This window comes from Erythranthe guttata, chromosome 1, assembly GCF_056151865.1.
Source record: "Erythranthe guttata isolate IM_541 chromosome 1, IM_541, whole genome shotgun sequence".
Classification (NCBI taxonomy): domain Eukaryota; kingdom Viridiplantae; phylum Streptophyta; class Magnoliopsida; order Lamiales; family Phrymaceae; genus Erythranthe; species Erythranthe guttata.
The window spans coordinates 1286735-1308407 of record NC_142533.1 but is presented as its reverse complement, the minus strand read 5'-3'; the positions used below and the strand labels follow the sequence as shown (position 1 = coordinate 1308407).

Below are 21673 nucleotides of genomic sequence, written 5' to 3'. Positions count from 1 at the left end.
TGGCCCCCAAATAAGTTTTATTTACCAAAAACCCCCACATTTTATCACAAATTCATAAAAGGTACGATCTTTCAGTTATCTTTCACAGTGGATGAGCTGACACAATAGATAGCAAGAGGCAAACTCCAATGGCAGCAGCTCTTCCTTCCATTAAATCCCACCATTCCCTCTTACCTAATATTTCGATTTACAGGTACTCTCTCTCTCTCTCTCTCTAAACTATGTAGTACAATATCGTTATTTTTTTTTAATTTTTTTTTGGGGTTTGCAGGAATAATGGCCAGAGAATATCCATTTTAACGCAGACGAAACCTCGTACATGTAGAAAATTGAGAAGAACGAGTGCGAGTTTGGGTGATTCTTCGACACCTTTTTGGCAAAATGGGATTGTGAGGAGGGATTTAATGTTAATTGGATTGTCTTCTTCAATCTCTCTGATTTTCCCAACTTTAGGTAAAATTTTGAGGAATCAATTACTCTCACTCTTACTGATTTGGGGAATTTGTGTGTGGAATTCTTTGCACTCTTACTGTAATATTCTGGATTTTTTTAGTGACGATTATGCGTAAAGATTTGCTTATCATAGGTATTGATTAGTTTTATTTTTGTTTGATAATTGGATTACTGAATTGATGATGCTTACAGGCTCTAGTGCCGACGAAGAGGTGAAAATGGATTTACTAGTTGATGATGTGAACGCTTACTCGTATTTGTATCCGACAAAATTGCCTTCCGAAAAGTTTGACTTCAAATGGTAAACAAGAACATCCCTCAGTTTCGATGATTGATTATTTACCAGCTAAGATATTTCGACATCTTTTAGAGCTGCTTTTCTGCAACGTGAAATTGTAGGAACCTCACTCTTTTAATCTATTTGAAGGGTGGAATCTAGAAAATCGGAGCGTTACTCATCAGCTGCACCGTTGTCCCGTAAGTCAATGTATTGATATCTTTACGTATCTTCGTATAAACTTCGGTTATTTGGTAACTGTGGAAATCGTATTGAATTTTTTTTTTGTACTAAAACGATTTATCAACTATTGTAACAGCTGATGCACGCCTTCGAATTGTGTCTGAGAGGATTGATTTTACCGATAACCTCATAATTTCAGTCACGGTAATTGATTCATTTCTACCTTTTTACTTTTTACTATAATATCACGAATTCCCATGTAAAAAAACTTATAATTTGTACTCTCTGATTCAGATTGGTCCGCCAAATCCTCTGTTTCTGAAATCTAAAGATAAAAGTACATGGACTGCGAAAGACGTTGCTGATTCCGTTTTAGCTGACAAATCTGCTCTCGTATTTTTCGCCTCTCTTCTTTTACATCTAAATTTCGAGTCAACTCTGTTTTGAGTTCACTTATGTATTATTAACAATTATGAATCTTACTATTTAGTTTTGAATTTTCATCGAACCATTTTGATATTGTAACCTTTATCTACAGCGGGTAACTTCTAGCCAGCGGATGGATGAAAGTTCGGTTATTGATGCACATTCTTCTACGGTAGAGTTCTGTTTTTTTATTTTTTTGGTTTTTATATTTCAATTACTAGTGCTCGGTATCCAATGCGGACACGTTTGCTTACATGTCTAATAATAGTACTATTTTTTGTTTAGATTGATGGGGAGTCGTATTGGTATTATGAATATTTGGTTCGCAAGTCGCCAACAAAATCTGTATGTATTTTTCCTAATTTAATCTATTAGCTTGTTATTGCAGACGAATCTCAACTGAAGTATTTATATTAATCATACTGTATTACAGGCTGAGGGATCAAACCTTTACCGACATTTCGTCTCTTCAACTGCTGAGCGTGACGGTAGGGCAGTTAAACATACTACTAGTGGCCATTTAACTTCTTGCATAAAAATTATTATTATCATTTTATTGGCTAATACTAATGAGATTTATTTTTTCTTTTGATATAATGCTAAATGAGCTTCGTTTCATTCTCGTTTATTTCGATTTTTGCTGATAACTTACTCAAAAAAATTCTTCATCCACAGGTTACTTGTACTCTCTGAATGCTTCGACTCTAAGCAAGCAGTGGGAAAAAGTAAGTGCAAGTTTCTTGAACATGAGAGGCTCTTAATCAAGCTGATACTATAATTCTATATTGAATTCAAAAATAAAAAATAGAAAATCAAAAAAAATTGCCGATTAAACAAAATCTACTCTATTTTTTCTGCACGTGTAATTACTGAATTTGCTTAATAATGTCGTACGCAGATGGGACCATACTTGGAAAAAACCATTGCATCGTTTCGACTTCTCCCGCCTACTGAAAAATATGTTCCTCCATACAAGGACCCATGGAGGTTTTGGTGAACTCTTTCTTCATACATCTGGACACAATTTATTATTATTCGACGGTGGAAATGTAATCAATGAAGAGTGCTACTTTTGTAATGCCATGTAATGTTATCTGCAGTCATAGAAAATTCAGCAATTTATTATTATTATTATTTTTTAAATCAGGAAATATAAAATGTTTGCAAGCTTTTTTGATGAATAGGTTAGACAGTTTTCCAGATAAAACATAAGGATTAACCTATGAGAGAGAGAGGGAGGGAGGGAGGGGTGGGGGGAGAAAGCAGTATCCTGCATTGTAGAGAGAGGATCTCGTGAAGAATAGCAGTATCTACAATGCAGGATGCTGCTATTCTGCTCTCTCTCTCTATGATTGGTTGGTGGTGGTCTATCTAGACGACTCGTTTATACCGACATCATGGAGGAGCATGCCAACCACCTTCGCACCGTCTTTCAAGTACTTCGAGAGAACGAGCTATTTGTAAAGAAGGAGAAGTGCGACTTTGCCAAGGAGGAGGTTCAATTCTTGGGACACATTATCGGACATGAGCGACTCCAAATGGATGAAGCGAAGATCAAGGCTATCACCGAGTGGGAACCGCCGACAAAGGTAACTGAGTTACATTTCTTCGTTGGTTTAATTAATTGCTATCGACGGTTCATGAAAGGGTACTCGGCACGACCACAGGAATTCGACATTAGAGCGCAAGTGATGGTGAAACTCTTGCCCCAATAGTTCAAGGCATTGCGGAGCATGCACAAGGGCCTCGTACGGAGGTACGAAGGACAATTCCCGGTGATCGCCAAAGTCGGTAAAGTCTTGTATCGCCTAGAACTTCCAAGTTCTTTGAAGATTCACAAGGGCTTACATGTGAGCATAGGAAGACCCAAGCCGAGTAGAGTCACACCGAACACCACCCATCATTACTAAGTCATACAATAAGGAGATCGAGGAAGTGCTCGGCAGACGAGTGAAGCGACGTAGGGGTGTTCCACCAAGTATCCAATATCTCATCAAATGGAAGGGACTGCCTGAGTTCGAGGCAACGTGGTAGACTAAGGAAGATTTATGGCAATTTCAAGATCGTCTTCAGTTTTCGAGACAACGAGGACGTTGCGCATTAGGTGGGGAGGATGTCACGGCCCGCCCAGTTTTGGCCCAACCCTTTGCCAGTTTCCCTTGGATTGAGAGATTAAGAAGTCCAAAACTTAGCCCAAATAGAGTAGGCGAGATTGGTAGAGGTTCTTGGAGGATTCTAGAAAACTTTCTAGAACCCTCCATTTGTAGATCTTTTGTAGGAATTATTTGGAGTATTCTAGTAAACACTCCTAGTCATTAGATCAAATAGATCTTCACCGTCCATTGAGGAGGTGACCTAGTATAAATAGGAGTAAGGACTGTAATCATTCAACAAATACAAGACATTAAAGCAATAAAAATAGTGATATTATCTTCTTAAGAACAAACCACCACTTAGCATTCGCATATAAACATTAACGATACATTAACGAAAAATAGCATTCGCATCTAAACATTAACGATACATTAACGAAATGAAAAATAGCATTCGCATATAAACATTAACGATACTCACGGCAATGGAGTTTCTAAAACGAGCGGTTTCGATACATTAATTCTATATTTAAAATTCACAAACAAATAAGACGCTTAGATCATACAAGTAAATCCCAAAATTAGATTTCTATATTTAAAATTCACAATTCCAACTTTTGGTGTATTTTTCATGTTTGATTATTAAAAAAAATGTCAGAATTAGTGGTGTTTATATCAGAATGCAAGTAGGCTAGTAATGGCAAGGCAAGTTCTTTTCTTGATTGCTAGTGCATTCATTGGGCAAGCTCTTGCTTGAAGGAGAGCTTGCACGCATGATTGGTAAAATAATTCCTCCGACCTGCAATCACAATTAGGGAGAAATTGACCATCAAAATAGAATATCAGGTTGAGATGAGATGTGTGCAGCAACTGAAGACTTCACTGGAACACCAGCATCTTATCAGCATCTTGCTAAGCAACCCACATAGCGAAGCCAGCAATTAATAGATACAATCATTTCTTTTCCTAACACCACCATCTTATCAGCATCTTGTAATGCTAAGCAACCCACATAGCGAAGCCAACAATTAATAGATACAAACATTCCTTTTCCTATCACTCATCAAAAGGTGAGAATATATTTCAAGAAAGCTTATATTCTATATTCATTTTTATCCCCGATAAGAGCAACTAAAATCGCACCGTGTGGGAATGGATTTGGTTGGAAAGAAACTGAAATGCAAAGGGAGAAATGTGGACATCTAACTCTTACTTCAGTAAGGGATAAACATGGAAATTTATAGACTAGTTCCTATTGATTCTGACAGCACAACATCCTGGAAAGGGAATGGTAAACAAACAAGAGAAGATGATCTTACTCTCATCCTCTACTTCTAAACTACTAGTCAGGCCTCACTTTTTGTATAGTTGTTGTCGCTACTACATATAGTGAGTCTCGTGTCTTTGGCATGTAAGATGGATGTTTGAGTGACTGGTGCACTGGATATTAATGACGATCATTGGTAGCGAATTAGAATTCAAGATTTTTAGAGGTAATGAAGACTTAAGAGAGCAGTGGATGTCTCGTAGAATAAGGAATTGAGTATTGCATGGATGGTGATGGCAATGGGTTTCGAGATTAGTTGTGAATAGCAAAAAGGTATGTGGTCTTCTAGTAGTGATGGATGGTTAGTGGTGACTGGTTTAGAGATGGGTCCAGAGAATTGGCGATGACTAAAAGAGGGTGCCAAATGGCTGGTGTAGTCTCAAGAGGGTTGTGGAAGCATGGATATGTGTTGTATAGTACACATATTGGTTGACAGGAAAAATGTAGACAGATGGTGGAAATGTCTTATGGTGGTGGTGATATAGGTGATCCGGACATAAAATTAAAAGGAATGAGAATAAAGAATAAACCTTTAAGTGCATTTCGTCCAATGGCTTCCGATGTAGCTCTCTTTCCCGTGGGCAAAGGTGCATTTATTGTTCCCACATTTTCCAGTTGCTGCCCATTCATCACAGTATCGCGTCTTGAACATTTTTTGATTAGGAGATTTATGTAGCTTGTTATAATAAGGCGTTGGTGGTGAGCTAGGGGGCATGAAGCTATATAAAGGTGGTGCTGGTGTTCCACGGGGCATAAAGCTATGTAATGGTGGTAGTGGTGTTCCACGGGGGCAAAAAGCTATGTAATGGTGGTGGTTTTCCACGGGACATAAAACTATGTAAAGGTGGTTCTAGAGAGGCTGACTTAGTTATCGCTGAGAATGAGCTAAGGTCGCACGATTCGTTGTTAAGGGAATAAGTCTGTGACAAAACCAACGGGGTAATGAAACACTGTCCACTATCCAGAAAACAAGTTGTCGCCGGTAACCACGAAGCGGCCAGTAATCAGACACTGCCCACTATCCAGCAACAAGTCGTCAGCGGTAACCAAGCAACTGCCGATAACCACGAAGCCGCGAGTAATCACATACTGCTCATTATCCAGCAACAAGTTGTCGTCGGTAACCAAGCAACCGCCGGTGATCTAAGGAGTTTGAATCAGCTTCCAAAAGATCTGTTAATAACAGTGCATATTGCATATTTACCTCAGGTGCCAAACTATATTTTTCGGTTCAACGTCTGCTACCCACATAAAATGTGGGAATGTTTGGTTTCCGATCTGCTTTACAGCTGCTTCCCCATCATCGCCGGCGTAGCTATGCTCAAAAGTGTGAAAGATATCCGGACCGCCACTGCCAGGATTCGTAACGGCGTGAAAACTCCGTCTTTGGCTCCGGAAGAAGATCGGATATCGGAAGTACCATCAGAGAAGCTATCAGATACTGGAAAATCTTCTACTCTGTCGTGGCATTTTTTATCTTCGTCGCATCTGAGCTGTGGGCCGCGCCGCCGCTAAAGTCAGGTGTATCGGATTTTATTCACGCACTGTTATTATTTATTAAATTTTCATCTAAAAATGTGTTAAACCCTAATCACTGATTATTCTATAATTTTTGTTCTGTACGAATTTACGGTTGCTATTGGGTACTTCTGACTCTTGTGGAGCTGGCTGTAGTAAGTAAGTAACTGCTTTTATGAGTATGCATATGCAACTTTCAAGAAGAATATGCAACTTTTTTATTTCCAGAATTAGTTGTTGATGGATAATATAATGATGGATTTGCTGCTGTTAATCTGTAACGTATTATAATTAGTTGTTTATTTATTTTGCGGTTCTAAATCCTAATTCAGATGGATCAGGACATGTTTGTTCTCGACTTGGATTCGATTAATACTTGGTTTTTCGATTAGTATTGAATACAGGTAATTTGCAGCAAATGTTGTTTTGTAAACATTTTCTCATCGCGTTTTTGCAGCAAATGCTGTACTCTTATCCCTTCTCTCATTGCGTGAATTTGGTTCTTTCGTTTTCTGTGCAAGAGCAACTGTCATTAGTGTTTCGGTAACTTCTGAAGGTGTGAATATGTCTCAACGGGTATTACTAATGCAATTCATTTAGTTTAAGAACAATAAATACCTATTCATTTACAAGAACTGATTTACACTGGTAAAGAAAATGTAGTCCAACTAATCTGTCAACATAATTCTACTTTTCTTTTTTTGAAGTATATTTATATCGAAGCAAGCTAATCCTGTGAAGTAGTAGAATATTCAAATAGGAGGCGTTTCGAAGGAGCAGATTGTAACAGCACCCTCAGGCGACTCGTGAGTTGGTAGATCAGAGTCCACTGCATAGCCATTTCTGAATCCTTCATCTGCCTCACTACAGAAGCCTGCATGCATAAGTTTACCTTACTTAGAAGACGATGGACAATAATATATATATATATATATATATATATATATATAATTGAAGTATACATCGAAACACTGATTACAGGCAAGCCCAACAATATGAATTTCCGAAAACATTAGCCATAAATTGAACAAACCAAAAAAAAAATCGAAATTTCAGAATATTAGTTAGGATCATCAAAGAAAATGAGAGTGTTGCACTTTTTTGTGGGAAGATCAAAATTGAATGAGATTCGGCGAAAGCCAAAACAAATCGAAATTTTATAATATTGAGAAAGTCAGCAGTGAGGTCATTTTGGGAAGTCTAGACAAACCTGAAGACGCTTTCCCAGCTGGACTTCAACTTCGGTCCCAAAAGAAATGTTGCTAGCCAGAGACTTAAGAGGATCGACTGTGGGGTCCACGGAGAGTAAACTCGGGATTTGAGGAGAATAAACGAGCCTCCACCTAGCCTGTCCGAATTCGCCCTTGCCCTCTATCCTCGGCATCAATGTCTCGAGTGTTGCAGTAGCAAGCTTCTTAAACGCAAGCTGACCATCACCTTCCAATATTGATTCGGCTAATTGACTCTCAAAGACTCTAGCGGCCTGTTTTAGTCAGAAAATATGTGTATAGTTTCTTTGAGACAGATGAATTTATCTCTGAAAAACCCAAGAATTTCCTTACAACATATATGTATAATTCACCACAAATCAATCAGGATAAACAATGTCGCTAAAATTGCATAGAGTTACAACCTACAGTACGATATAAACGGTTAATTTTACTTTATCTTTTTGCTTTTTATTTCTTTTCTTAATCAGAGTCCGTAATAAACAAAACGTGACATTTCATAATTTTCATCAATTTATCCCTGCAAACCTCAAGGGTGGCTTTTGTAATTTTGAAAGTCAACAGAACTCTTCTACACCAAGTCAAACCTAATACGCAATTGTTGTAATTTACCGCATACATTATAAGCCTGCGCTGATTAGAACTTGAATTTTTAGCATCAAATTACCTCTGTAGTTGAAAGGACATTTTGCTCCACCGAACGAGTTGAGGTGACCACCAGTTTTTCCTGCCACTTGCTAGCTGGACTTTGAATTCTAAATTGCCATTCTGATCCGACCAGGGCTAAATCCAGCATCGGATCAAGTCCATTGTCAGGCTCAAATTTTGCAATGTTAAGATACTCTCTCTTGAGCCTTACCTGCATTCAGGATTCAGACAAAGAAGAATAAACACCAAAACACAAGCATTTCAAAAGATTATGTACTGCAAAGAGTAAACCACAAAATCGCACAACGTATATAAAGATTACCTGTGTCGCCACAAGATTCACATCACCATTCTCGAAAGTTAGAATGCCTTTAGGTTTTATCCATTTGGGATGGGCTGGACCATTTAATTCAAGCTCTCCACTAACAGCAAAATTTAGTATCAAAGGATAAACTATCCTCAGTTCAGGCCCAAGAACAATCCTTAAGTCCGTCAGGCGGATATCTAGTTTTGGCTTACTATTCATCAGCACCGTCCCCTTTTCAACTTTATCACGGTCATCTGCAAACCGTCATAGTTTGTTAAACCATTAGGAATTTAACAGTTACGAAAAGAATACTTTGTGAACAACCAATCATATACGTATTTAACATAAAATTGTTGCAAAATGACATTGGTTCAAAAGGGGCAATATTTTTCTTTGTTCTTTGCGTCAAAAGAGAACCACGTCTCATGTATACCATTCACTGTTCTATTTCTCACCACCCTTTCTGATGTATACCGTTCATTGTTCTATTTTCTATACAGTCTCTCACAGGTACCAATTTGGTAGACTGGGATCAAAATCAACAAAAGCTCATCTTTGATTTCGTATATAGACAAACTTACCAGGTGATTGGTGGAATGAGTTATTTGATGATGCTGGTATTAGGTTTAGAAAGCGCGATACATACTTTGATGCAACCATACGACCATAACCACCAGTTGGCAATCCTCGGTCATTTGGTGTATTCCTTCTGAAGGGAGGAGCTCCACTACCCTTGTCGTGTGGTAGATACGCTTCTCCTTGGCTGACCTTTATCTTTCCAGATATGTTTGGTTGCATAATAGATCCAGTAATTTGTAACTGAGAATCAACCTGACCACTTTGATAACCAGATAATTTTCAAGTTACGAAGGAAACAAGAAAAGAAAATAAAATTGCAAACATCCTACTGAACCAAGAGTTCTTTTGCTTTCGGGAGTAAAAATATACCTCAGGATATTCCTTGCACGCACTTCCAGAACCTCACATTTTAAATCAAGTTTGTCGCCAAGAGACGTTTCACTTAATCGGAGGGGGAGATTTCCTTTTACAGACAATTTTCCCTTTCTGCTCACTCTACCCTCCAATGAGCCAATACGCAGTCTATTTGAATTTACATGAACTGTTCCACCAAGATTGGTTACTGGTTTCCTAAGTACAGGTGAAGACACGGTTGCCCTGTGAAAATAGGCAGACCCGTCTAGCACTGGTTGTTCAACAGTGCCCCTTACCTAAAACAGACAAATATTAAATACCCACGACAATGTTTGTACTATTGCCCGAATATATAAGCAAAAGTTACAGATAACAATACAAACCTGAAGCATAACTTCAGCATTGCCGTTGAGCCAATTAGCATAAGGAGATAATGCCGTTAGCAACAGCATGCCTCCATCTTTAACATCAGCATCAATCCTAACTTCTCCTGCATCTAGTAAGTTCCAGTTCAAACCCTTGAGGCTCTCTGCCAATTGTGTATCCCAAACCTCTTGATTTTTTTCTCTGAATCCCTTTCTATCATTAGTCTCATCTGCAGTTGGTTTACTTCTTTCCGTGTCCCAACTTCGAACCCATGTGGCTTCATTTCTGTCCCTTTCAGTACTTTCTTCCTCCAAAGCATTGTTCTGTACAAGTGTTAGAGGAACGCTTCCTTGGATATGCACATAGCCGTTTTGAACAATGGGTTCGAATTTTGCATTGAATAGGAAACGGCTACTTGGGGTTAAAGATGCAACAACTTCAGCCCTCCCAAGATCAATTCCTCCAATTGCCCCATCCAAGAGCCTTACTTGGACATCACATTCTGGCTTAACTAGATTTCCTTTAAGATCACCTTCCATGTGTAGGATGCCTCTAATTGGTGCTAATAATTGCCGCAGAGAGTGAACAGCTTCGCTGGCTGAATTTTCAATAACCTGAAGAAGAGTAGGAACCAAACTGACGGGGAAATTAAGAACAGCAAAATGCAAATTCGTCTTCGGCCCTAATAGTGTCCCATCTGCATGGATTGTGGCATTATCCCTTTGGATAAACATTTTGTCCAGACGCAACCCATCGTTGTTGCTGTATATCCCGGCTGCTAGAATGCGCTGGGTTGTATATGTTCCCCACTCCCATTCTTCTCCATGAAAGTCAAATTCTGCCTGAAGTTAACACAAAAGAAGAAATCAACCAGGAGGATAATGTAATGAAGAATGTCCATAGGAGGCAAATGTATTGTAAATGTGATGTATGTTTGAAAGTTTTCTAGGAGACTAAATTGAGAATGAAAAGTGAGGGAATTTAATACCAAACATAGCCTAGTTTTTATGCTCTCGGTTACCGCAAGATCAGTGATAGCAGAAAACTCTGAGTTATTATACTTAGATAGAAAGCCAAACGGAAAGAAATTTCATGCAGAATTATTTGAACAATAGAAGTTAAATAATCATTAAACATTTGTATGGATTTGTTGGTAAGCAGATAGCCAAAATTTCAATCAGAAACAATTATATATATATATATATATTTTTTTTCTTCGATCAATATGATCCAAAAGACAGGTCAAGATGTGCACAGATATCTACCGTCGTGTCTCCATTTCCTCCTCCACTTGCATCTAAAGAGCCACGCCAGCGACCTTTGAGTTCAGATAAACCTGGTAAATTGAAATCATCCAAGACAACTTCGTATGACGCTGCACAATAACCCCGAACTTCCTACAAGTTTGTACACAATCAGAAAATCTAAAGAGGCGAAACAAGTTAGAGGTTAAGAAAATAATCCACTTTCAAGATCCTAGAAATCTAAAATCTTAAAAATCTTTGCAAGTGAAACAAACCTCAAGAAGTTTTTGAAGACTTTCAGCACACAATCCAACAGACTGTAAACTTTGTAAGAAAAGATCCTGCAAGTATACAATTAATATTATTATTATAATAACAGAAGAGAAAAGGCAGTAGCAGCAAAAGGCAATCAGTACAGATAAATGTTAAATGGGTTCCTTAGATACGACTTTTTTTCCATTTTGATATACAAGAAAAGAAGAGAATGAATTAAACATGAAATCATCTGAACCCTCGAATCTCAGACGCGGTCCCAAATCTAACGTTTGGACCTAAAATATGCCAGCTAATTGTTTCAAATAAACATCTATTTGGATGTGTCAAGCATATGCATGTCTCCATACGAGCAAAGTGAAATCAAAATTGGAAGAGCGTGAAAGGGGCAAAGCTACTGACAATACATCATGGGCTAAATTCTAATATGCAGTAACACAGTTCATACCAAAGAATCTTCAAAGATTTCACCCATCACACATTAGTAGACTACAACCTTCGATCTAGATTGAACGGCTGGATCAGAACTTCGAGAAAGGAGCCTAGCAAGTGGAAGCATCTCAGCAATCTCAGCGTTAGGAACCTCTAGTCTCATTCTCCATCTACCCATAGAAGAGATCACACTACCAAGATGACCTGTCATTACTTTCTGGAACAAGCTACCTTTTTCCTTTCCAGTAGGGCTTCGATCCCGAGATCCAGGCAATACATACTCCCCTTGTAGTTCATATTTGCTATTGCTTTGCTCCAAAGTAACTCTTTCAACAGTGATCTATAACAAAGAAGTATTAACTAGCATTTTACATAAACAACTAAAATAGCCTAAAAATATAAATGCCATTTTACTCCCACAGTTCTTCAACATGACAGTGATCGAGATCAACCAAAATTACAATATCCTTCCTTATATTGAAAGATTGCAATACGATGAGAAAATTGATCATCAATAAATTTCAGAAGAAGACAAAGTGTTTTATCTGAAATAGAGTGAATGTACTGACCACATCCCCACTCCATCTTGCAGCCACATCTAGAGCTTCACCCAACACCCCGCTGAATTTTGGCCGGAGAACAGATAGCACACCGTGGCCCCTTCTTTTCTGAAAGTTTAACTGAAGTTCTGCCTGAAAGGGAGAATATCAAAATGGGATAAAGATTTTTTTTGTTTAGACAAGGAATAGAACCAGATAAAAATCATATCACCACTGTTTCAATGTTTATTATGTTTCCAAATGGAGGAGTACCTTTTTATAGTTACAACCATTATCTTCATCTACAGTTGAAAGAACTTATTTACAAAAAGTTTGTTATACGATTCTACGATTCAAAATGCTTCAGCAACTATCTATCTATCCAATTCTGATTAGTTATACTCGATCAACAAATTTGAACGACATTAGAAATGATATAATCACGTATTCAGTCCGTTCAACCTATCAAATAGATGAATCAACCATTTGACTGAACAAGCTTCACACAGCAAATTAAAGATTAGAGTGCAAACAAAACTAGGCATCACAAAGGAGATGTATGAACTGCAGAAAAATATTTACACTATTCCTGAACCAGGAGCATCAGAAATAACATAGAGTTGTCTAATAAGAAGTTTACTCTTGATATCGCTCCACGGAGTGAGGCTAGCTCCAGCTCATCCAGCGGCAAATGGCGTACCTGATTGCATATATAGTGTAAATATTTTGTACCAATTCAGACGAAAGAAGTCATTCAATAAAAAAAAAATAGAAGATGTGGGCAGAGAGTTAGAAGCAAAATAATTCGTAAAAAAATGGAAAGGACCTCCAAGTTAGTTGAGTGTAGTGGTCGATAACATGCATTAGCTTTCAGTTGACCTTTCTGCAGAGAAAAAGACAGAAACTTTCCAGCTAAATTTTCTTCAGAAGTTGATTGCAAAGGTCCTACAAGTTCTACTGAAAGACTTTCGTCTGGCCGACCAGTAGCATCCAACTGCATCACCATAAAGCAAAGCAGCAACTAATGTCATACACATTTAATCAATAAGGATATAATGCTAACGATAGTCACAACGATTATGTCGCTGATTATCTCAATGTTCATGTACTAAAGAGAGAGCATAAAAAGTACAACTGGTATTTACAAAGACTTTCTAATTGAAACATAGTAGTCATTAGTGCCAGCAATAGCTGCAATACAACCCTATACAGGATAAAAGTCCAAAAAAAATTACGAGGATTCTATGATTTGCTATTAGTTATAATAGTTACTTGAATTTTAGAAGAATATAAATGATTTATTCAATATGGAAATTTGATTGGAGATTGAATAACTTTGAGCCTGAAAGAATTTCTATTGTTTATGCTCCCCCGATGTTAAAGTCGAGACTCGTTCTCCATTCACTTGACCTAGAAGATGAATTTAACACCTAAACCTGTTTTAGGCATGAACTACAAGGGCCCAAATGAATATAAATTTTTTAAATATTACTAACAAGAAACACTATTTAGAAGGCAAAGGAGTGTGAGACAAACCTTGATACCCTTAGATGTGATGTTCAACACTCCAACTAACTGGGGAGCCAGCATCAATTGATTGAGCTTTAGACCTGAGATTGAAACATCACCAGAAATGCTCTTTGCATCTTCATCACCTTCCACAAGGGGCAATTCTGAACTCTTATCAGATTGCAGAACTGTGTTGTCAATGCTGCAGCAGTTCTTGTTAACCTTCCCTTGAAACTTCACTTTTCCTGTTGCTTTCATATGCACAGGCCTTGGAGAATCAAATGCATAGGAAGAAACAAAGTTAAAAAATTCAAAATTTCGCATCCTTAGGTCCAATTCGACTCCTTCCACAGAGAAAGGCATGGTAGCTACTTTACCGATCTCTCTCCAGTCTAAGCAGTTTTCATTAGTATATGATGTTAAAACTTTCACATACAATTCAAATGCAGCCGATGAAGAATTGACAGAAATGTGATCGTGTGAAATTATGACATCTCCACGAGCATCAGAAAGTGAACCCTCAGCTCTTGGTGCAGTCCATTTGATATCAAATCTCCTACAATTGTAAAAATGGTATACACTCACATTTCCATACATGAAACTGTAAGAAGAAAATTTATGCGGAAACTATCGATCCATGGAAACTATTTATTCCTTCAACATGTAGAAAGACACAGCAAGAAATCTTACGGTTTTGACAATGAGCCAGAAACTTTTGTTTCTCCATTGAGATCCCCCAACTTAAAGGGCATCGTTTGAAGATAACCAGGTATATACCGATGCATAATCTTATCAAAACATAAGTTTCCGGAAAAGTTAACATCCATTGCTGCATCATCAACCTCGCCCTACAATAATAGGCCAATTAACGTCACAGATAAACCAAAAATTGCAAGAAAATTGAGGGTTCATGAAATAAATATCACACATTGACCATAGAGAATATACGATTGAATTATATAGGATGAAGTGACAGAAGTAACATGGGTTGTCGATCTAGTTTTTAAACTTTGAAGGCATTATCTAAGAACATGGAATAAAACTAATTCAAATTTACTGATATGCTTATTATACTGTCTTCTATACAAATAAACACCTCAGGACAAATCCAAGCATTTCCTGCTCCGCGAATTTCCCCACCATCAACAAGTGTAGCTCTGATTCCATAAAGGTCAGCGACCTGCAATGTGCAATCAGGAACATTAGCGTATGTGCAAGAAAATAGACAAAATTGAATCCCATTTATCAATTATGGTTTATTATTAAACAATTACTCACACAATTATCAGTATTAAACGTAAAGTTCGCAGAAACATAAGAGAAAGGAACATGGTCAACGGCTGCAACTGCACCAGCTTCTTTACTATTCATCATTGCCTCATAGGCAGCTGATTGAGGGGTATCGGCAGATAAATGGATGAGCTTCCTTGAGACCAATGCACTCCCAACAAACACAGGAGCATCCAAGGGGCCTTGACAGTTGAAGACAGCTGTTACTGATCCCGCCAACTGAAGTAAATTGAGGAGATTAATTTTGATGATAAGGACAACGAAAAGGGCAATCTCATCAGAGTGGCAACCGAATTAAATAAAACAATCAACTTTGAAATTCAATCTACCAGTTAAACATATTTTGGAATTATTTTTCACAAAGGGAGACGATCTTTAGAAATGCAGGGATACTGACATTGAAATCTAAGAATACAACTGACATTTTCAGCTATATTTAATGATAATATCATCTTAAATATACTCCATGGATCAGTTTTTTGCTTTTTTATGAAAATTCAGAACTCCGAACCAAGCAACTTGAAATTATTTCACTAATTCAAATTAGTGGTTTGTACAACAAACTGATACTTGCAAGATCAAAATAGAGGATAAAGACATCAGAACAAAAACTTATTCAGAAATTCAATCATGTACAGGAAAAAAAAAAAGATATACATACCGGAAATAACAATGGCTTCATCTTGAAAGTTTTCATCAAGGCATTCACTTCAACAGATGGAACCTGAGGTACCAGTGTCAAAACAACTCAGAGAGAACATTAACCAAATCTAACTTTCCAAATATCATTAGGTTCTGACGAAAAGAAAAGCCTGGTGGAGGTGAGGTTTGAGTAATTTTTCAAACTTGAGGGGTCAACTATCTAACTAAGACAGAGGGTAGTGTATAAATTACTTAAAGGGGTTTAGTTGTAACTAGATAATTTAGAGAGAGGGTGGTGCAATTTACACCCTAAAACAAATATTTTAATGAGGGTAAAAATATAATTTATTTAGCTTGGGTTGAATTTTTGAACCTTAATCAAAATTTACAGGAAGTTGAGGTAAGGATTCTAGCTGTAATAACACCTGCCCGCAGGAGAGGTACTGAGGTAGGTACAATTTATTCGTTAAAGAAACAGCACGACAAATGGGAGAATCGTATAAAAATCCAATCGGTAAAATGCACATGATAACACTTGGTCGAAGGGAAATCCACTGGATGGATGACATTGCTAGTGGTAGCAAAAATATTCATATACCTGACACATCAGATGATATTCTCCTTCCTCTGGATCAACGCCAAAATCTCCAGATGCTTCTAAAGGAATGTCACCATACCAGCCCCTGGCGTTGTGCAACGATATTCGTTGGGCACGGAAAAACAAACTTGCGGATATATCCTGTATGAAAAGGTGACCTATAACCCATTAAAGTACTTTAAATAACAGAATATAAGTAGGAAAAATATACGCCAATTATACGGAATGATACTATTAAGAATCCTCTTATGGCGTTTCTGGATGGAATAGACTCATCAAATTATCCTAACAACATGCACAAAGTCACTATGATTCCTGATCATTTGATCTAGTTAACAGAAATTCTCCAGTCATGAAAGTATAATTGACCATTCAATCAAAAATGCAAAATCACTTCGTCTTGTTATACTTATATCCAATGATGTTATGTAAGAAATTAAAGAAAGTTGATGCAAGAAGAGACGTAATAAAAGGCTCCACAATGACATACAGAAAACCACGACGGAGCGTCATATATGTGAAAGGCCAGCCCCGTTACATCTAGCTGCCCATGAAGATTAGGAAAAGTTTCACCTTTTGACATGCATATGTGAACCTGTTAAAGAAAAGTTCAATGTCAGATAGAATTCAGCGAATGTGATAGATAATATAAAGTCATAATAACTGTGAAGGTAGAGAAGCACCTCACCACTAGCTCTTCCTTTAGACCATGTAATCGGAAGGTCTAAAATCCTCTCAAAAAGCTACACAAGAAAGGCAGAATCATAGCTAAACCAAACTTACGTGGCGGGAAGCACTATGACCTATTAGTAATTAAAGAAAATATTATGCATTCTTGGTGTACTTTACCGGCACAAAGAGATTTGCCATTTTCAAATTTGCATGCCATTTCTGCTCAGCGATATCAACGTAAACATCGGTGGACAACCACCCACCATCTTCAGATATCAAATCTGATCTCCACATCTTACAATTTCCAGTAAGTTGCACATGCACGCGTCCATAGTGCTTTTGAAACTTCACATGTCCACTAGCAACTTCCATTTCTCTACAAAAGGAACAACAATTGCAATCAAATATCTGGAATACGACATCCCCATCTGTAAGAAATTCCAAATAAGATACTCATATAAATGAATAGTCCACATTCCAACACCACGAACATACTTCTATATAAAACAGCTTCTTGAAGTTCCTTTTCTGAAAACAGTTTTGCAATTATTGAAGTACGACACTATTTAAGAAATAAACTTTAACTTTTTTCAAAGTTGTCACAGATAAAATTGTTTCGCACTAGTAAAACCAAGCCGCATAGGTTCCAGAAAACATCAAATGTATTCTTAAATCGACACAAAATGAACTCACAAGGATACAGCATGTGAAAAGCGCGGGGGAGCACTAGGGATTGCTCCTTAAGCAGTTAGAATTAGAAAAGAAAGAGAGCTTAAACACGGACTTATTAGTAGAACAAGTAAAACTACCTCGGTTCTGTATCACCATAAGCAAGCAACATCAGTGTACCATCTTTAAAATGTACAGAGTCAAGCACCACAGGAATCATTTTATCTATGCCTGAAGTATTTTCTTCACTAATCTCGTCACCTAGTTCTGTCGATATGTCCTCAACACTCGCACCAATCTCAGATTTCAGCCTTTTCAAAGGATTGACAAGTAAAGAAGACCATGCCTCACCAAAGTTTTTAAAGGCAGACGAAAAACTTGATTGCGAGCTCAAGGGCCAAAAACTTTCCAAATGGACAGGACGAGAACTACCAGAGGCATTGGCCCCTTGATTGTCCAAAGTATCATCCTGTCCATTCTTCACTTCCTCAACTAATCCAAGAGCTTCTTTTCTGACGTCTGCATTAGTGATATCATCCCTTTCCAGATGTTTACTACTTGTAGGACAATCGTTGGTGCCTCTCATTCCAACAACGCCGCTGGCTGATGAAAACTTATCAGTGGAGTTTGTGGATTCACGAATTCTAGCCAAAGTAAAAAGAAAAGGATCACGTAAGATATTCATCTGATCCGTAAACTGCGTTTCTGAATTTCCTCTAGAAACAGAGTCAGTCTTCAATTTGTTCTGCATCCCCGTGATCAACTTGTTCGTCGATACATCCCCAGCAACTTCAATGTTTTTATTGTCAACACTGTAGTCAACCTTCACATTCTGATACTCAGCTCTCACATCTCCTCCAGTGTTGGTCACTGTAGAAATCGAAGCAGCTGCCTCGTCCTTATTCATTGGAGAAAACTCAAATTTCGGATCATCAAACCCTGCAGATCCCTTGGTAGAGCTCCCAGGCTTCCCCAGTGATTGTCCTTGGAAGTATAAACGAGCTGCAGATGCACTGCGCTCAAGAAGTCTTCTTTTGTAAGCAATACGTGCCATAGATAAATCTCTTCCATTGGCCTTCCTCTTGAACTTATGTTTCATGTACCCTGGCATAATTTTGGACCAGATGCTAGTTTCTGGGGTTGACATTTTTGCACCAAACGACCTCTCTAAATCAGCATGCTTCAAATCATACTCCGCACCAGCATCCATACAATGATGATCTCTCCAGTGAAATTTCTCGTCCATATAACGGAATGGATCAGGGTTCCCCAACCTTGAGGGAAGACTCGTACTCTCCTTTGAAAGATCATCCTCAGGCAGAACACAATCGCACTCTGTAAAAATATAACCCTTTTCAGCAGCTAATCTAGCTGCATCGACTCTTTCCCTCTCCCAGCGCATGGAAGCTTCCTCTCTTGCAATCCTCCTATTTTTTGTGCGATAATCAATACCTTCTTCAGTGGAGAGGTGCCTCTGGGGAATGCCTTCTGAATAGGGTATCCCCAACCAAGAGAAGTTCTTCTTCTGTGCAACCAATAAACTTGAATTGGACAAAACAGCATCTATCACAATTTTCCCCCTTCTCAGGCTAGCAAAAGGACGAATACGAAGCTTCACACTGGGAATCTCGCCGCAAGAGAACTCTTCACTATGAGGCCCAATTGAGCATGACTCCAAAGTAATGCTTAAAGGTGAGATTCTTCGAACCTTACCAAAATCAAGTTCTCGCTGAATATGATCACTTAGTAGGGTACAAACAGAAGGCAACAGATTGGCTTCAACATAAAGTTTTGCTTTAGACTGTGCATACCAAACCAATAAACACACCCCAGATACAACAGTGCACAAGACAGAGCATCTGAACAGAAATAACCCCTCTTCCCATACAGGAGTCATAAACTTGACTAAAGTCTTGCTTCGAACAATGGGCTCTTTGACAGAATTAATCATCCAACCACTCCGCAGTTCCAGCGTCTTCCATAAAAACTCGGCATTTTTCCCACAGGAGTGCATAAATTTGTTCCCGTGAAAGATCCATTCATGTTTTTTTGCGCATTTACACAATAGGAAATTCGAACCCTTTTTTAAGGGTTTTGATTTAATTCCCCTCGAAAAAGTATAATCAGCTTTGTTTCTTCTTTCAAAAACAGTGCCCTTAAGTGGAACCCCAAAAAATGGTTTGTGAATGTCAATACTCATTATCCCAAAATAGTGAACTTAACTTCTTTCACAGCTCATTTGCAGGGGACCAAGAGCAAGCCCTCAGCCCTTAGTCCCCTCACGGACCCAATTTTAGAAAACTTGTGACTCAAAGGCAGTACAACAGCAGCGCAAAACCTGAAAATTATATGAAAATAACCCATGTAAGAATCTTTCAATTCAAAATTTTCCAAAATTTCCAAAACACACATTTTCAACCAATTATGTATACATTAAGTATATTTTTATCATTAAATAAGTTCTCACAAACAGAATTACACAGACAAGCACAACCCAGCTTATAAGGTCTATTCTGGGAATAACGATAAGACTCGATAGACAATATAATCAAGGTGTATCACATGTTTGGGATTTAGGTTTGAAACACGTGACCAAAAATGGACCCAGAATTTAATCAAGCATGTGAATGGCATAGTCCAACCTCAACCCCTATTATTACACAATCCTATGAAGGATATTACCCACTACAAGCATCGTAAATAATTATAAATCCTAGGCATAAGATAATCACATATTATATTATTACGGACAATGTAATGCTATCCAATTCAATTAATCTCATCAGTCCCATCAATATTCCCAAACGAGGCCTAATTGAATTACACAGGATTAGTCTCGTAGTCTTTCCGCACACTTATAGCAAAACAAATGAAAGAAAGAAAGAAAGAAACATAAAGCTAGAGCAAAACTAAAACGAAAAAAATAAGAAAAACGCAGCTTCAACTTTATCTCCCCACTCCTTACTTACATGCTATCACAGACACCATCAAATTAGCCATGGGAATTCTACTCGAAATCCAAAACCTTACAAATATTTCAAAAATAAGCAAGCCTCCGAAAACATTTTAAAACCCAGTCATCGTGCAGCCTTACTACTATACATACAGTATATACTATAAAATCCATAGTCCACACAATAAACAAAAACACGAAACCTACAAAACCTAGAAAAAGGGAAACAGAAAAATGATATTACTGAACAAGTATATACATATATACTACTGTCACACAGTAAGCATAAGCATATTCCCTTTATTGTTCTCTTAATTTTTGAATCTATATGATTAATTAAGTAGACTAACCAGTACGCATGAACGGGGACAGCATTTAACGAGAATACGACGACGCAATTGCAATATAAATATATAATTCCTTGTTGCAAGGTTTTGTTTTCGTCTGTTCCTAATGTATGTGTTTGTCTGTGTGTGTGCGTGCGTGTGTGTGTGTGTGTGTGTGAGAGAGAGAGAGAGACGGTTGCTTTTAATTGAGAAATTCCTCCTCTATGTGGAAATGACGAGTTGTACCCTCGTGATCCAGTAAACACCAATGGAGAAGAAGGTCGGATCATTCATAAGAAAATAAAATTAAATAAAATAAAATTCATGAAATGGAGAACATAAGCAAACTAATAGGGGCGTCAAATTACGAAAAAACCCTCGTCTAGGTGATTACAATTTACAACCTCATGTCTAGGTAATTACAATTTACAACCACCATTCAACTATATACTATGTTACACGTCCATCTTTATAGTGTAAAATTTACTTACTAAATGAGGCAGGTTTCGCAAGAAAATGCATAATTGAGAAGTGGTCGTAATTATCTAAATAGAAAGGGTATTTCTGTAATTTGCACTTACCTTGGGAAGTTACCGTAATTTGCCCAAAATAATAACAAAATGAAACTCAATGTCATAAAGGTTATTACAATTCAATGAGCAAGAACACAGGGATATTGGAAAAAAAACTATTTTTAGATGTTTCAGAATTATTATTATTATTATTATTATTAAATTCAAAATAAGAGAACAAAACAAGTATATTA

General features: G+C 37.7%; 2 protein-coding genes across 2 annotated transcripts; one reads left to right on the top strand and one right to left on the bottom strand.

The window, feature by feature from the left end:
• The first annotated feature begins 33 nt into the window (after nt 1-33).
• PPD5 (PsbP domain protein (Mog1/PsbP/DUF1795-like photosystem II reaction center PsbP family protein)) lies at nt 34-2506 on the top strand. Its single transcript, XM_013000413.2, has 11 exons — nt 34-193; nt 272-453; nt 646-754; nt 881-930; nt 1050-1117; nt 1208-1306; nt 1452-1511; nt 1625-1684; nt 1773-1827; nt 2015-2064; nt 2238-2506. The coding sequence occupies exons 1-11, from the start codon at nt 129-131 to the stop codon at nt 2334-2336; spliced, it is 897 nt and encodes a 298-aa protein (XP_012855867.2). The 5' UTR covers nt 34-128; the 3' UTR covers nt 2337-2506.
• A 4336-nt stretch (nt 2507-6842) lies between these two features.
• Nucleotides 6843-21219, bottom strand: EMB2410 (embryo defective 2410). Its single transcript, XM_013000457.2, has 24 exons — nt 20932-21219; nt 17769-19966; nt 17137-17335; nt 16971-17030; nt 16778-16882; nt 16288-16428; nt 15709-15771; nt 15036-15266; nt 14854-14937; nt 14448-14605; nt 13785-14313; nt 13075-13242; nt 12889-12948; nt 12279-12401; nt 11774-12049; nt 11280-11345; nt 11026-11157; nt 9778-10602; nt 9410-9690; nt 9043-9299; nt 8477-8715; nt 8174-8365; nt 7488-7760; nt 6843-7151 (listed from the first exon to the last, which is right to left on the bottom strand). The coding sequence occupies exons 2-24, from the start codon at nt 19826-19828 to the stop codon at nt 7005-7007; spliced, it is 6669 nt and encodes a 2222-aa protein (XP_012855911.2). The 5' UTR covers nt 19829-19966; nt 20932-21219; the 3' UTR covers nt 6843-7004.
• Between the last annotated feature and the right edge of the window lie 454 nt (nt 21220-21673).